Source organism: Manacus candei, unplaced genomic scaffold (genome assembly GCF_025592945.1).
Source record: "Manacus candei isolate 608988 ecotype Guabito, Panama unplaced genomic scaffold, ASM2559294v1 h1tg000002l, whole genome shotgun sequence".
In the NCBI taxonomy this organism is placed as follows: domain Eukaryota; kingdom Metazoa; phylum Chordata; class Aves; order Passeriformes; family Pipridae; genus Manacus; species Manacus candei.
The window spans coordinates 1,379,725-1,395,606 of record NW_026138050.1 but is presented as its reverse complement, the minus strand read 5'-3'; the positions used below and the strand labels follow the sequence as shown (position 1 = coordinate 1,395,606).

The 15,882-nt window shown below is 51.4% G+C and overlaps 1 protein-coding gene across 2 annotated transcripts; it reads right to left on the bottom strand.

Moving 5' to 3' along the window:
- Positions 1-574: 574 nt before the first annotated feature.
- On the bottom strand, positions 575-14,534 carry ZNF598 (zinc finger protein 598, E3 ubiquitin ligase). 2 transcript variants are annotated; one of them, XM_051777961.1, is made up of 12 exons: positions 14,295-14,534; positions 12,998-13,110; positions 11,668-11,797; positions 10,217-10,428; positions 9,184-9,401; positions 8,441-8,558; positions 7,241-7,425; positions 5,982-6,054; positions 4,628-5,388; positions 3,659-3,794; positions 2,732-2,876; positions 575-2,626 (listed from the first exon to the last, which is right to left on the bottom strand). In XM_051777961.1, the coding sequence occupies exons 1-12, from the start codon at positions 14,532-14,534 to the stop codon at positions 2,279-2,281; spliced, it is 2,679 nt and encodes an 892-aa protein (XP_051633921.1). In that variant the 3' UTR covers positions 575-2,278. The 2 variants fall into 2 exon arrangements, with proteins under 2 accessions (XP_051633921.1, XP_051633931.1); XM_051777971.1 differs by having other exon boundaries at positions 5,982-6,051.
- Positions 14,535-15,882: the final 1,348 nt, after the last annotated feature.

The following is a 15,882-nucleotide window of genomic DNA, read 5'->3' as shown; positions in this document are numbered from 1 at the left end:
CAAATCCCATCATTATTTTGTGGAATGGCCATTTCTCTCAGTGAAAGCTGCTGTACATATTCATAGACTCCTCTCAGCCCGTGCTGTCCCCAAGCAGGTGGCTCTGGTCCCGCTCTGGTCCCCCCTTGTCCCATTCTCAGCTGCATTTTGATCCTCTGTGTGTCACGAGAGCCTCTCCCACCCCAGTGAGGCTCAGAAACAGCCTTCACTGTCTCGACTTGAAACCCAAGTTCAGCTGCCTGGATTTTGTTGCAATACACATTTAAACCTCAGATCCTTTAAGAGTTTTAATCTCCAACAGCTCCCAACTGTGGTTTGGGAAGTTCAGTTTCTTTGCAGATACCTCTGTCCGAGCAGACGCTTCCAGGAGTTGCAGTTGTCACTTAACCTCTGTGCAGTGTAGTATAAAGTGGACTGTGTATGGAAATAAGTTTAAAATGTTTACAATTTTGTATATATTATATATATAAAAATATCTTTTCAGAGAACAATCTGTGATCCTGTATTTTCGGTGTCCGTGTAACCAACTGCAACTTATTTTCAATAAAGAGTTAAAAATGAATAGAAAAAAAAATTTGGTAATAACTTTATTTAATCAGGTGAGCACAAGAAACAAGGAAACTGCAAGAGCAGGCCCTGGAGATCCAGAGCCTCGAGGGAACTCCCAGCAGCACCAGCCCAGGGAACCAGGGAGCTGCTGACAGAGAAAGAGTGAAAACCAAGGGAAGAGGGAAGATCCTGCTGCAGGGAAGATGCATCTCAGCCCCCTGAACTTTACAAACCAAAGATGGGAGAGGAGCTGACTGAAGTGGTGGGGGCAGCTGGCACCCCCCACATCCCCCCAGCCCTGTGGGGTGGCCGTGCCTCGGGCATCGCGTCCCGCTCGGATCCAGGGTCCCACCTGAGGCAGCAACAGGGACATGTCCCGACTCTTCATGTGCTCATGCAGTGTATGAACAGCCATGCAGGTAAATCATCCTCCCCAGCCCCGTTTGGGGCCAAATACAACACGTTCAGGTGTTCAAAAGAGTCTTAAATACCCAGAAAAGAAACCCAAAGCACTTTGCAGCCTGAGCAAGCAAAAATAACTCGTAAGGCAAGGAAAAGTGGCTGTAGCAGGACTAACTCTGAGCTTGATTTCATGGAAATGATGCCTCTAGAAAAGCTGTGTTTTGTCACTAAAAATTACATAAATTAATTTCAGCTTTATTCCTACATGTTAAAAATAACTAAACCTGGAGATGGGAGGGGTCAGACACTGAACTACAGCCATGGAAGTGCACGGCAGGGAGGGCTCTTGGCACTCCAGCACCTCAGAGCTGCTGCTGGAGGAGTCACCTCACAGGATGAAGAGATTCCCCCTCTTCCTCTGAGGAGGTGGAACTTGGGGATGCCAAAAAACATGAGCAAAGCTACATCAGCCTGGTGTCACCGAGGGAGGTGCAGGTGTCAGAGAAATGCACTTAAAGGCACTGCAGAAAACATGGTCAGTGATCAGCAGCATTTAATGTCCCAGGATGCTGTTGGGAGCTCCCACCAGTAATACAACCAAGAAATTAGAAACATGGCAGTCATTAAATAAAATTCCCATGTGCTTTACACAGAGTAAAGCCTTAATGCTGTTACTGTACATGCAGGGCTACAAAATCAGTTTCTTGAAAGAACATGTTACAGAAAAGGTCAGAGGCAACTTCAAATCTTGCACAGACCAGCCCAATTCTTCAAGCAGCAGAATGGACTCTGTTTGCAGACAGGAAACTCTGCAGCCCAGTGTTTGCAGCGCTCCTGGTCACACCAGTGAGCAGCATCTTTCCTGCACTTTTGTACCCCTGACTAGTGTGATCTTCACTGAAATAGCACAAAAAAATCAGAATGTTATAAGGGAAGCCGCTTCTGTTCATTTCAGTGATTCCCTAATCTTCCCCCACCCCAAAACCAGAAAGAAACCCCCAAACCAGATGCTTATTCCCCTATTGTGTCCCCTGTCAGTCTGCAGATCAGAAAGGATTCCCAGCTATTGCATGTTCCAGGAGGAAGGAGCCCCTGCCTGCCCACCCTGCGGCTCAGCCTAACCCTACCCCAGATTTTGGGAGCTCAGACTGCAGGAGGGATGAGCTCCAGCACATTCCCATGATCCCTTTGCCTCGAGAGGGCTCCCCAGATTACCTGCTCCTCACTGACTCAACTGGCACCGGCCCTCAGCCACTCTATGTTGCCAAACCTCATTCCAAAAGTGCATCTCCAGAGCCAGAGCCTGGTGTGTGGGCCCTCGGGAAAGCTAACTGATGATCCTGCTGATTGCCTGCAAGGAAGGGAACTCCTCATCCTCAATATGCAAAGCTTTGTGGGTGACCACGTCCTGCTGAGTCAGCACTTGCTTACACGTGGGGCAGATGCAGCAGTCGAGGTCTGCGGGGGAGTCCACCTGCCAAACGTTCTTTTTGTTCTTTTTGGGCCTGTTGGAGCTTTGTTTCTCCTTGACTCGGAAGTCGTTGTGAGCAGAGAGCAGTTCCTGCTGCTTCACCGTGTCCGGCAGCAGCACCAACAACTCCTTAAAAATCTTCTTGAAGTTCTCCCCCAGCAGCTCTCGGCAGCTCTTGTAGTACTGTGCTGCAGAGATCACACCCTGCAGGCAACAGCACGGGGGGAGCATTAGAAATACACAGATCTCTTCAAAAACCCCACTGGGATTCAGGTCTCCCAGAGAGGGAGGTTTTGGGAACCCACTCACCTGCCTGAACTGCCCAGAATGAGTTTTAAATTTATTGAACTTGGACTCGTCGCTTTGAAGAAATTCTTTAATGGATTGTATGAGCTGGATGTTCCTCTGCTGGAAGTTCTCAGGTATCAAGTATGATCCATGACAGGGTTTTGGCCTGCATTGGGAAACACCAAAAGTGACTCTGACGTTGGTTTGTGTCACAGCAAAGTGCCCTGGGACATAAATCCCAAGGCTGTTCTGGTTTACAGGCTGCATGTCCTTCCTCCACCCAGCTCCACATGCATTACTGTGAGCTGCACACAGCTGTCTTGCCAGGATAAAATATGGGATTTCTGTATCAGATTCCAGCTTTACATAGACAGAATATGTAAAATCCAAATTTAACACGGTCTTGACGAGCTGCTTTGTAAGGGGAGTTCACTAAAAAGACGTGGGCAAAGACCACACCACCAATAAACCGACAGATAATGCAGGTCCTGTATTAAACTGGCACAGTTTCCCCTCCCCTTTTCTCACAAACTCCTCTTTCTACCCCAGAAAGACCAGAGAGCAGCTACTGGGAAGATCAGGGTAGTGAAGGTCACCAAGGAGAACACGCCTCAGCACTTTGCTGCTGGGACTCCGACAGAATCGATGGGAAGGTGAAGGAATATGTTGAAGCTGCAGATTCCCAAATAAATCTAAAATAGACCAAAGTCGGAGCAGCCACACTGCACAGGTTTTCACTTCCTCAGCTGCAGCTACACAGGGCTGTTTTCTTTTACACAACTCTCCTGAATCCAGCCCACAAACACCCCAGGACTTCCCAATAGGAATCTTCACCCAGCTGGCCCCGCTCAGAGTAACCCCGAGTGTTCCCTGCGCTGTTTGAAGCCCACCTGACAGAACTGAGGTGCACTGTGGGACATAACTCACTCCCAGGAGTTATTTACTCACTCTTTCAGAGCTGTAGTGACAGGTTCAGAGATGTTGGTGGATGGAATGACAGCGAAGCCCGGGGGGGGTTTGCTGACAGGCACCGACAGGCCCGGAGGCGGAGGAGGGTTCTTCAACAGCACCACGGAGTTAAAGCCTGGGGGGAACAGGGAAGGGGCAGGAGTTAGAACACACACACCCCCCTCCAGCTAAAACTCACACCAGTGTCTGCCACACTCTGCAGAAGCACCAAGAAGAATCTGCAGTGCAGACATGACTCTATTGGAGAAAACCTAAAAATCAGAGGCGGAAATCTTCAAGAAGCACTTCAGGGTGGCTGATGTTCCTCTACGCAGAAAGCGCTTTAATTATTCATTTACTTTTTCAATGGAAAATAGTTTTTAAAACCCACTCAAAGTCACAATGAAAAACACTTCTGCATTATTAAAGTGAACAGAAATCACCTGAGGAGGCACAGCAGCACCAGGCCTGACCTCTCCCCCAGCAGGAGCTGCAGAGCAGCACGAACAGCGGTGCCACCTCCATTAAAACCACTCCAAGTCATGCTTGTTGCTGTCTCTCCACTTTTACAACGTCATGGCTAAAAGCAGGGCAGGAAACCTCTGCAGACATGGGAGGAAGCAGCCAAGGAAGCCGACTGAGGAGTGTCAGCCGACTGAGGAGTGTCAGGACACTGCCAGATTCCCTTTACCCACAGCAGCCTCCCAAGCACAACAGCTCCAAGAAGAAGAGCAGGGACAGGTGAAAACCAGCACATCCACGGGCCATGTTTCTCTAAGTCACTTCCAAGCAAAGCTGGCTGTGCTTCCTCATCCCTGGAAGCATCCAAGGCCAGGTTGGATGGGGCTTGGAGCAACCTGGGTTAGTGGAAGGTGTCCCTGCCCATGGCAGGGAGGTGAAATGAGATGATCTTTAAGACCCCTCCCAACCCAAACCATTCCAGGATTCTGTGACTCCCTCTGTGCTTACCTGGTGGCGGGGGCATCCTGGCTGATCCTGAGCTCCCAAGAGCTGGGAAGTCTTCCTGAGGTAAAGGGCATTTGTTAGTCACTGTGGGCTTTTTAAGGCCGGGGGGCTCTTTGGGTGTACCACAGACCGCTGAGGACTTTTCCGAGTGACCATTCATGACAGCTGTGGGTCTGTCGGGGCCGTGGGGAGCAGGGAACACCCTGGAGGGCTGCTCTGCTTCCGGGGGCTTTTCCGCGCATGGCCTGGGGAACGCCGTGTCCGGGGACGGGCGTGGGGACGACGGCCTCTGCTTCTCAACCCCCACCTTCTTTTTCTTGCCCACTTTCGTAAAAGTCTGTGAGGTAGAAGCCGCCAGCAAGGACGAGACGTCGAACATGGTCGGCGTGTTCCGGATCTCCTGGGTGGTCAGGCCACCGCCGCCGTCTTCGTCGTCCGACTCACAGAGTTTATTGCTCTTCTTACTTCCCTTCGAGGTGTTCAAGGATGGTTTTTTGGCTGGCTGGCTGACACAGGGGTTGGTGATGGCTTTGACCACGTTTTTGCTGGAACCGTTGTTCCATGCAGATGTGATGTTAGTGACTGTCTTATTGTTGGGCTTCATTTTGGACACCAGGGCTGGGAAGTCCTCCTCTTGGAAGGCCACTTTCTTTGCAGTCGCTGTGTATGTCAGAGACATCCCAGACGAGATGGTGGGAGCTGCAGAGGATGACAGGCTTGGGAAATCTTCTTCTTTAAGCTTAACCAGAGCTGGCTGGGCAGAGCTGTGAGGAAGGGAGAGGTTGGGGTTACCCTGGTACGACAGCACAACCCCAACGGGCAACACGAGCCCCGCAACTCTCCACACCCTTCCTCAAACTGTTACTAAGGGTGGCACAAGTGACCCAGCTTTAACAGGACACAAATGCACTCAGGGTTACCAACTGCACCTGCAATGGGTCTCCTCAAGAAGTGCCACCAGCCTTGCTGTGTTATCAGCACTGTCTCAGCACCCCTCACCTTGACCAGAGCTGGTACAGGCGCATTCGAGCTGCCACATCCTGCAAAGGCAACGCTCTCAGGGACATGGTGGGATTGTTGGGCTGTCCTGGGCAGAGCCAGGAGCTGGACTTGATGATCCTTTTGGGTCCCTTCCAGCTCAGGATATTCCATGATTCTATGATTCCAAGACCAAGCCATGAGCTGCAGCAACAGCTGGTGCCACAGGTGAGCAGCACAGAAACAGCTCGAGGCAGGAGGGGATGGGCAAGGGAGGCACTGAGAGATCAATCTCCCAATATTATTTTCCACAGAAATGCAGGACATAAATAAACTTCTAAATCTGCTTTCTCACTGCTGCAGCCCTGCACAAACTTACCCTTGGAGAGGTCCTGCTGGCGAGCCAATTGCTGGAAAGTCGTCTTGGCTGAGAGCACCATTAGCAGCTGCTTCTTTTGGAAGAGTGACAAAAAGAGCAAAGAAATGTTTTCAACTCAAGCCCATTCATTGCAGAGTGGGGGCTACCAGTGAACACAACAGCAGCATTACCAAGTCCTATTTTCAGCAGCTGATGATGCCATTAACTGACATTCCAGAACGATTTAAATCCATGCATCACTATTTCCTTCAATTAAATGCATTCACCATTATGTCATGGCATACAGGAAATTCATGATACTTTAAGTGAGTAAAAACATGGAGGGGAAGTACTTAGTGAGGGAACCTTCTAGAAACTGAGATGCCAATGCCCCCAGTCTTGCCCTGAGGTTGCCACTCAGCTGCCTGCACAGGGTCAGGATGTTCAGCAGAGCCTCCATGCTCCAACTGATTTATGCCAAAGCTTCTTCACCTGGAAAGCTGCTCCCCTGAGCAGCCCCTCGCACCTCTGCCCAAACTGCTCAGCAATTAGTTCCTGGGCAGTGGTTTTACACTGAAACACAGCTCATTCCCAGTTTAATGTGCCTTAAAATCCCAGTTCTGTGCTGCAGAGTACAGGGACAGATTGGTAATGGCTGTGACACACAAACAGCAAAAGGTGGAAGGGATAACCCTGCCCAGCCCCCCAGATGAGCTGTACTCATTAACCACACAGAGCTCCCAGTTCCTAAGGAAGTTCCATAAAATCTTTAAGTGAAAATCTTGTTGCAGGAGCAATAAAACAGTGGAAAATGGATTTGGACGAACAGTAATATCAAAACAGCACTGCATTGTGTTTATGGGCCCCAAACTGGACCTGAGTCAGGTTTGCTTTCACCAGTTACAAACTTCTACTGGGAATAACTTGCTCTCAAAAAAGGGGAAACTCAGCTCAAGCATCCCAAAAATCAGTTCTTCCTGCTTGAGTGGGAAATATTACCTTCTTGGGTTATCTTGATTTGGATGTACCATCACCTCATGTTGTATGTTACCTGCATTTGATATTTCTACCCAGCTCCACCTCGGGTCTAACCTGCTGCAGGAGCCCAGCCTGCTGGGACACGTCCCACTGCAAATCCCTGTCAGTGATTTAAGGTTCTGCAGAGCTCCATCCACATCCAGCAGCTCTTGGGAGCAAGGCACAGTGATTCCCACTTGTGCCAGGCTGATGTGCAGCCCCATCCCTGCTCCCTGCAGCTGCAGAACCTGTTCCACACTCACCTGCCACATCGTTCGGAGCCTTTGGCACACGTTTGGAGCCGAGCACGTCGGGATCCCTCAAATCCTCCTTCTTCCCTCTGCTGCTGCCGCCGTCCTCTTTGTCCTCCACCCTTTTCTTCTCTTCCTGCCGTTTGGCTGCCACAGACGCCCTGACTGCTGCTGCAACATCCCTGTCTTCTTCTTCCCTGCAGGACAGGACACATGTCCTTGGTCAAACAGCAAGGAGCAGGGAGCAGCTGCCTCGCTCCAGTTCTCACCTCGCCGGTGCCAGCTCTGGTGACATCCCTGATCTTGTGCTGTCACCTGCCGAGAAGGATCAACCAGCCCCACCACTCCAGTCCACCCCAGCCAGGCAATATTCCCCCCTTCATTTCCAAGTTCCCTGTGTGGGAATAACGATCCAGGCCAGAATTGGTATGAACACGGAGAGACAGCACCAAGGACGAAGGGGACACCTGTCTCTCCCGTTCATTTTCAAACGTATGGAATCATTTTTGGAGGCCATGGGAACTCTTGGAGACACAGCTGGTCATGAACTCCCAACACACACACGATCTACACACAACACCAACACAGGAGTGTTTTGGGATGGACTTTTTCCCCACTGGAATCACCAGTAATGAACCAGCTGCCCATCCAGCGAGAAAAAGAAGAAAATAAGATGTGCAGGATGTATAAAGCACCCAGGTCTGGTGTGGAGGAAGAGACACGAAAATGCAAAATTTCATTTCAATATTTCCCCCTCTTCCTTTTCCCAAGCACTCTGGCCACACAGAGATGTGTTAGTTCAATGAAAAGCACAGTCCTTAGAACAGGAATTTCATGACTACCCAGACCAAAAACTCCATTAAACCTGCACAGACTCATCACCTATTTCAGAATATCCTACTTAGAGAAGTTTACATAAAAACAGCTGCTGAAATTAATTTAGGGTTCTGAGTTTATTTAACCCACAAGCTGAGGATCACATTGTTTGCTTCCTGAGCTGAAACATCACACAGAGTAATTCCATGTTGACCAAGCTTGTAGCCAGCACACGGACTTGGACTGGAAGTTCATTCTACTCCCAGCTAAAGATTCACCACGGAGGCCTCCAAATTTTGTACCCACTTCCCACAGATCCACCAAAATATTGTGAATTGGCAAGTGAAAAACAACACTGAACAGGAGTAAAACTCCACCCAATGTTGTGCTACTCACCTCTTGTACCTCCAGCTGCCTCTCCTGTTCTGTTGGCTGCCCCGGCCGTTCAACCTGCCCGTCCTCCCTTGCCTGTTGTACCTGTCAACCTCTTCATAGTCCTCTGCACCTACAACACCTGAACAGGAGGGAGGGTTGATCACTCTCAGTTATTTCTCTAATCTGGCCATTACACTCTGCCTGCAAAAATACACTCATACAAACAAATTATCTTCATTTCTTTCTGATGACTAAGTCAGCAGTTTTTCCTAAAATTACGTGTCATTGTTAGATCCATGCACGGGTGGAAAAAAATCCTATAGCAATTCAGGTAGGAAGGGACCTCTGGATGTCACCTGCTCCAGCCCCTCACTCAAAGCAAGGCCAACCCAAAAGCACATCAGGTTGCCCAGGGCCTGGTCTGGTTAAGTTCTGGTCACCTTCAACCTCTACAACCTGTCAGGTCCTGTTCCAGGATGAACAGGAAGAACTTCTTCATGGCTATGAAATGTTCACCAGATGTTCTTGAAAACCCTCAGAGCAGTGGAATGGTTTGGGTTGGAAGGGAACTTAAGGTTCAACCAGTCCATGCCACGGGCAGGGACACCTTCCACTAGCCCAGGTTGCTCCAGACCCCGTCCAACCTGGCCTTGGACACTTCAGGGATGGGGCAGCCACAGCTTCTCTGGGCAACCTGTGCCACGCTCCCCCAGGGAAGAATTCCTTCCCAGCCCCTGGAAGGGCTCCGTCCGTGCCCCGCTCACCCTCGTTCCTGCGGGGGTGCCGGGGGGTGTAGGTGAACTGGAGGTCGATGTGGCGGTTCTGCCGGGCCTCGGCCCTGCTCTTGCTGTGACAGGCTGTCTTGTGGGCCTTGTAGTCGATCTCGGTGCGGAAGGCGTGCGTGAACTGCTCCGTGCTGCACCGGCCCTCCTCGCACAGGAAGTGCTTCTCGCGGAAGTGCTCCCGCAGGTACTCGTAGTCACTGCGGGGAAAACGCAGAGCTCACACCCCTCCAGCACCTTCTTCCCGTGGCACACGGCCACTCTTTGATGACAAATGCAGGTGGTTGGTTTTTGTTATATCCCCAGGGAAGCCTTCCAGTGAAAGCCCTTCTGTATGGCCCACACAGACCACAGGGCACAGGCCAGATGTCCAACCAAACCCAGTGGTGGGTGCTCATCACACCCAGCTGTGCTTAGGGCACGTATTTCACACAAAAAATTACTCCTATCCCCTTTGCACATGAACTTTGGAGCATTAGAATCATGGAATTACAGAACTGTTAAAGTTGGAAAAGACCTCTAAGATCCCTGAGTCCAACCATCAACCAGCACCACCACTGCGTCCCCAACTGCCACACCCACATGTTTGTTGAACACTTCAGGGATGGGGACTCCACCACCACTCTGGGCAGCCTGTTCCAATGCTTGATAACCCTTTCCATGATGAAACATTCCTAATGTCCAGTCTACACCTCCCCTGGTGCAATTTGAGGCCATTTCCTCTCTCCCTGTCCACCTCTGGAGGTACCACACCAAACAGCTGCTGTCAGGCTGCAAAGCACAACCTTCCACGCTTAACGTTAATGAAGAAAACCTTAAGGCATGAACTAGACACAAGGTGAATATTTTGGCTGTTTGTCTGAGGAACAAGAGACTGCAGCCAACCTGCTCCCATTCCTCCACTCTGTCGTCAAACACTACTTTCCCTAAAATCCAAAGCAGACCCAGGCAATTTTTTTCCCCCCACAGTTTAGGGCACAGAAAGAGCTCGTGTAAGTGACGTGCTCGGCCCAACCTGTAGTACTCCTGAGCGCCGTCGGAGTCGCAGAAGTGGCAGAAGTAGTGATCCCTGCGCAGGTGTTTGAGCAGCTCGTCGTTGTCCAGGTACCGCTCGTCGCAGAACTTGCACAGGGGGTGCCCCCGGTGGGACGTGTCGTCGGGGTCCCCGTGGATCCGGTGCCGGGCCAGGTCCTTCCTGGAGTACCACTTCCTTTCAGAGGTGAAAATCTGCAGGGATGGACAGACAGATACAACGCATCACCTCTTGTGGACTGAGGGCAGGAACCAGCCGGGGTTGTGCCCAACTCGTCCGTTTGGGGGAGTCAAAGACTTGCTTCAAAAAGATGCAGTTTGACCACCAACACCTAAAGTGTTCGGTGATTTCAATTCGAGTGATGGATCCAAATTAAATCCAACTTGAATTTCTCTCAGTTTGTACACTGGAAACTGATCTAATTAGCTTTTTTTCCCCTTTCACTTTTTTTTTGATACTGCAACAAACTTTAAATTATCATCTCTGGGGGAGGAAAATCCTAAGTATGCATTTATGAGCACACAGTATTTTGCATACTCAAATTAAAAGGCCTCATAAACCCCCAGTGAGCTGTTTTACTTTCCTCAGACAGCAACCACCCAAAATAGCTACAGAGTAGACACTTGGATGAACAAATTCTGCATCACAAGCCAACCCTCTGTCCCCACTAACACGTGAGCTATTTTGGTAGGAAGGTTCTGGAGACGCCAAAAGGATCAACCCAGCCTTGACAACAGAATATCCTTTATTTCTGGCCTAGACAAGGCCTGGGAACTTGCTCTGGGAAAAGGTTTGTTTAGCTTTGCCAGGGCTGATGGACTGAAGCTTCTGCAAGTTTAAGAGCTTCTTTTCAGTGGGTACAAGTAACTCTTTGGAACAGTGGAATTTTTTTCAGTGAAACAAAAATCTCTACAATACTCTGAAATCAAAAAGCAACAGTTTTAATATTGTTTGTGAATTCTCTGGGAGAGAAAATGACAAACAAGCTCTCTCAGTGCTGGCTACACTGACCATGAAATACCTCCCCGGGGTCCTGCCCTCCCTCCCTTCCATCAGCTCCGGGGACTGCACAACCACAGGAAAGAGTCAAATCTGTTCCCAATCTTACAGGGTTCACTCAGGTCAACCTGCTCCCTTCTGGATCCCATCCTTTCTGGCAGCAAACTCCAGCTCACCTGGCACACACCAACTGTGGCACCACCACCGTGGGGTTTAATTTAAAATCTGGAGAACCTCCAGCCCTCCTTCATTAATCAGTTTGTGGAAGCTGAAAGACTTCAAATAAAGCAACTGGCCTCGCTGCAGGCAGGCAGAGGAAACGAAAATAACTGCTGTTCAGCCACCTCCTTTCTTCCCAGCTCCCCAGGTACTCTGGGAAGTCATGGAGGGAAAGTCTCCTCCTCCTCACACATCCCAGCAGAGGCCCAGCTCACCTTTAGGTGTTTGACACAGAGTTTGCAGCAGAAGAGCTCGTGCTGCTTCCTCATGTGCTGCTCCAGGTCTGCAAAGGTGTTGAAGGGCTTGGCATCGGGGCACAAGGAGCACTCGTGCTGCAGCAGCTTCCTAAGGGAGGAGAGAGTTCCCAAAAATGTGCCAGCTCCCTCCCAGCACCCTGAGACCTCCATCAAAACACAAGCATTCTGTCCCTGGCAGAAGGCTCCAGCTTTATGGGTCTTCCAGCATCTGTAATGAGGTTTGAGTCCTGCTTATTCCAAGAACTTTGTCCTATGTCAGGAGTGGGATGGAACCAAATTACAATGATGTTTCAACTGCAGGAGAGGAGCTGAGCAGTGTAAGAACGACACTGTCCCTAAAACTGAGGACTGTAACAATCCCTGTGCTTACTGGAGATCCAGCTGGTTCCTGCAACATTCACACCCAGTTTCATTACACTTTCCACTGTCAGAAACCGAGGAATACAGTGGGAAGGGATAAAGAATTGTAATAGAAAAGGAGGGGGGAAAAAACACCACAAAAAAAGTCCACGCCACAGGGGTTTCCAACTCTGCCAGAGCACTGGTCTCAGTGGGAGACTCCCACTCCTTCATTTCCATAAACATGACACCATGTAAAATTGTAAATGTATCAAAGTTACATCCTCAGCCCAAACCAGGGTGGATATAATGCCCAATTCTCCAAGAAAAAGGTTCCAATGCCTGCATGGCTTCATCTTTTTCACACTTCTTTCCTTTTAGGTGCTTTTAATTATCTTAAACCCTCCTAATTAAGCATATTATGAAAAATACTTGTGGAAAGTGATGCTCATGCCACAGTTTTACTCTCCATTGGTTTTTCACTTCACCCTTTTTCTCTCTCATTCAGAATAAAATCTTTGTAAAAGCCAAGATTGCTCTTCATATAATACTTGGCACAATTGGGCTGGGTAAGTCCTTAATTAGCCCAGCAATAAATATAAGAGTAATTTTATTGGCACCTGCAGATATTAACATACAATTAATAGTAATTATGCCTTCACCAATTTCCACAGCAGCCATGCAAGGAACGGAAAGGTTTTCAGCAAGTTTGCTGCTGCTGAAGGTGCAAAAACTGACTTTTACTGACAGAGCAAAGCTGCTGTGCTGCAGCACTCCAGCCTTGAGAGGCTGTGAGTGTTCCCTCCACTGCCCTGCTCCAGCCTCTCACCTGCCCAAACACGTGCCCAGCAGGTGACTCACGTACCCAGCACCTCCATTCCCAGGAAACCACAGCACCCTGCCCTCCCAAACACTTCCTGCCACATGCCAGAGAGGGGCCAGAGCTCACCTGTACAGGGCATAGACCTCCCCATCCATGAAATAAATGTCATATTTCTTCTCATGCTGCAGCTGATGAAGGGCTATGGAGGAGAAGGACGGGAGCTTCCTCCCAAAAACCACCTGTGGGACACAACACTGGGATCAGCGGGAGCTCTGGGATCCCAAGGAGCCTGCAGGGGCTCTGGGATTCCAGGCAAACTCTGGGACCTGCCCTGTGCCAGCCCCAGCTGTCACCACCCCCAGGCACTGTCACGGAAGCCAACGGGACTTGTCCTTATCAGCTGCCCGGGAAACGTGGATTGGACCAGCCTGGCCTTTGGATTTTGAACGAGATTAGGAAACGTTTCTGGTCTGTTTTGCTCCAACAGCTGCACCCAGAGTAAATACCCTCAACCAACCGAAGCCTTCCCACAGGGGATGCCTGCCAGGAGCCCTGCACTCAGCTCCTCCCCATTTCCTGTGGGATCACAGGGAAACCTGGAGTCTCCAAGGGACTCAATTACACAGAGTCTGACTGGGAAACCACTGTCTCTTCTTTTCTTAACTCCCGGGAAGGCAGGGAACAAAACACCACAACACTTCCCGAATTATCTGTGCCACGTGCCCGGGATCCTCCCTGCTCTTGCTGGACTCCGGAGGCTGCAGCTGTTCAAGGTATAAATCCTTCAGGAGCCACCTACCACTGCTCCAGCACTCATTCCCAGTCTGGGAATTACGGGGGAAACAGCAACACTTGGGGAACAGCTGGAGTTACCTGTCCCAGCCCAGAGAGGCTGAGACACAAAAACACAAGAAAAGTTTCAGTTCTTACAGTAAAAACTACGTTACAAATCCAGAAACAGGTTGCCCAGAGAAGCTGTGGCTGCCCCATCCCTGCAAGTGTCCAAGGCCAGGTTGGACGGGGCTTGGAGCAACCTGGGCTAGTGGGAGGTGTCCCTGCCCATAGCAGGGGGTGGGACTGGATGGGTTTTAAGGTGCCTTCCAACCCAAACCATTCCAGGATTCCACGAGCCCTCCTAAGAGCAGATGCTTCCTGGGACAAGGAGCAGAGGCTCCATTCTGCGCTGGCAGAGCGAGCCCTGCTGACTTAAAACCAAAAAATATCCACTTTAAACTCCATTTTCTCATTATTTCGCTTCCCACCCGCCCGACCGGCGGCGGCGCCCCGGGAGCGGCGCGGAGGGCGGATAACCCGGGGCTCCGTCCCCGTCGGTCCCACTCAGCCCTTTCCCGACCGCCCCGTGCCCGAAGCGCTGCCCGGCCCGGCCGAGGCCCCCCCGCTCCCCTCTCAGCCCCGGCCTCACCTGCCGCAGCTCCTCCCGGCACACGGCGCAGTAGCGGACGCCGCAGAGCGCCCGCATCCGCACGGAGCAGCGGTAGCAGATGGGGTGCTCGCAGCGGCCGAGCGCCAGCACGTCCAGCTCCCCGCAGCACAGCACACACGGCCCCTCGGCCGGGCCCGGCCCCGCGCCGGCCATGGCGGCCTCGGCCCCGCGCCGCCCCGCCCACACCACCGAGCGCGGGCCAGAGCGCCGCACCACCATAGAGAGGCGCGCTCGCCCAGCGCGGCCGGGACATAGAGCTGCGCTGCCAGAACCGCCCCCCAGCGGCGGCAGCGCCACGCCGCTGACGTCACCGCTCGGGCCTCCAGCGCCCCGCCATAGAGACGCGGCGCGGTGACCATAGAGATGCGCTGGCCGGAGCGCCCCTGGCAGGGCCGGTCTGGCTCCCTCTCGATGGTGTCTCTGACGGAGAGGAGGACCTCGGGGCCATTTGGGGTCCCCAGGTCCTGCCTGAACACACCTGGTTGCCCTGAACCTTCACACGTCCCTGTGTGCCTGGCCCAGGTGTTCTGCCCACCCCTGTGAGGGGGTCGGTGTCCCCCAGGGCTGGCACTGCGGGGACAGTGGAGACTGTGGGCTGCTGATTCCTGTGGGATTTTTCCAGGCCAGACACCTCCCCTGGGGTGCAAAGAGCTCCTCCATGGATTCATCAGACCTGCAGCTCTGCCCCTCGATTTAATGTCATAACCCAGGCGTTTGTTACCTCGGGTACACGGGGTGTGGTTGGGAGAAAAAAAAAAAAGGGGTAAAAAATGCACTTGAAACACTATCGAAATTAGGATTTTGGATCCATTGGAGAGGGACTACAAAAGGGCTCTGACAGCATGTTGAGAGCTCGGTCTAATGTAAATAATCCTTTATTTGCTCCAGGTTGTGACTCACACACTCGGTATCCAGGTTCCAGCTGTGCAGGGCGAGTTCAGGTGAGCTGAGTTAACACTGACACACCTGAGGAAACGTGTCCAGGTTCCTGCTCCTGCCCTGTGGGCTGAGCCCGTGGTTTAAAGGTCTCTGTGTGGCTGGGACACAGAGATGGGAATTGCGGCTCCTTGGACAGGAGAGGGTGCTCCAGGAGCGTGGAAAAATGCATTAGGAGCAGCCAAGTTCCTCTGGAAGGGAAAAAAAAACCCACACAAGGATAAAAGCTTGCTTGGCCACAGCACAGACGAACAGACAGAGGTTTTCAGACTTTAGGATCTACCACCTGTTTTTCTCCCAGGTTCCCACTAAGTGACCGAGATGATGTCACTGTCATAGAATCCTGGAATGGTTTGGGTTGGAGGAACCTTAAAGCCCACCCAGTCCCACCCCTGCCATGGGCAGGGACACCTTCCACAATTCCCAGGTTGCTCCAAGCCCCGTCCAACCTGGCCTTGGACACTTGCAGGGATGGGGCAGCCACAGCTTCTCTGGGCAACCTGTGCCAGGGCCTCCCCACCCTCACAGGGAAGAATTCTTTCCCAGTATCCCATCTATCCCCATCCTCTGGCAGTGGGAAGCCATTCCCCCTTGTCCTCTCACTCCACTTCCTGATGAAATTCCTAGTAAA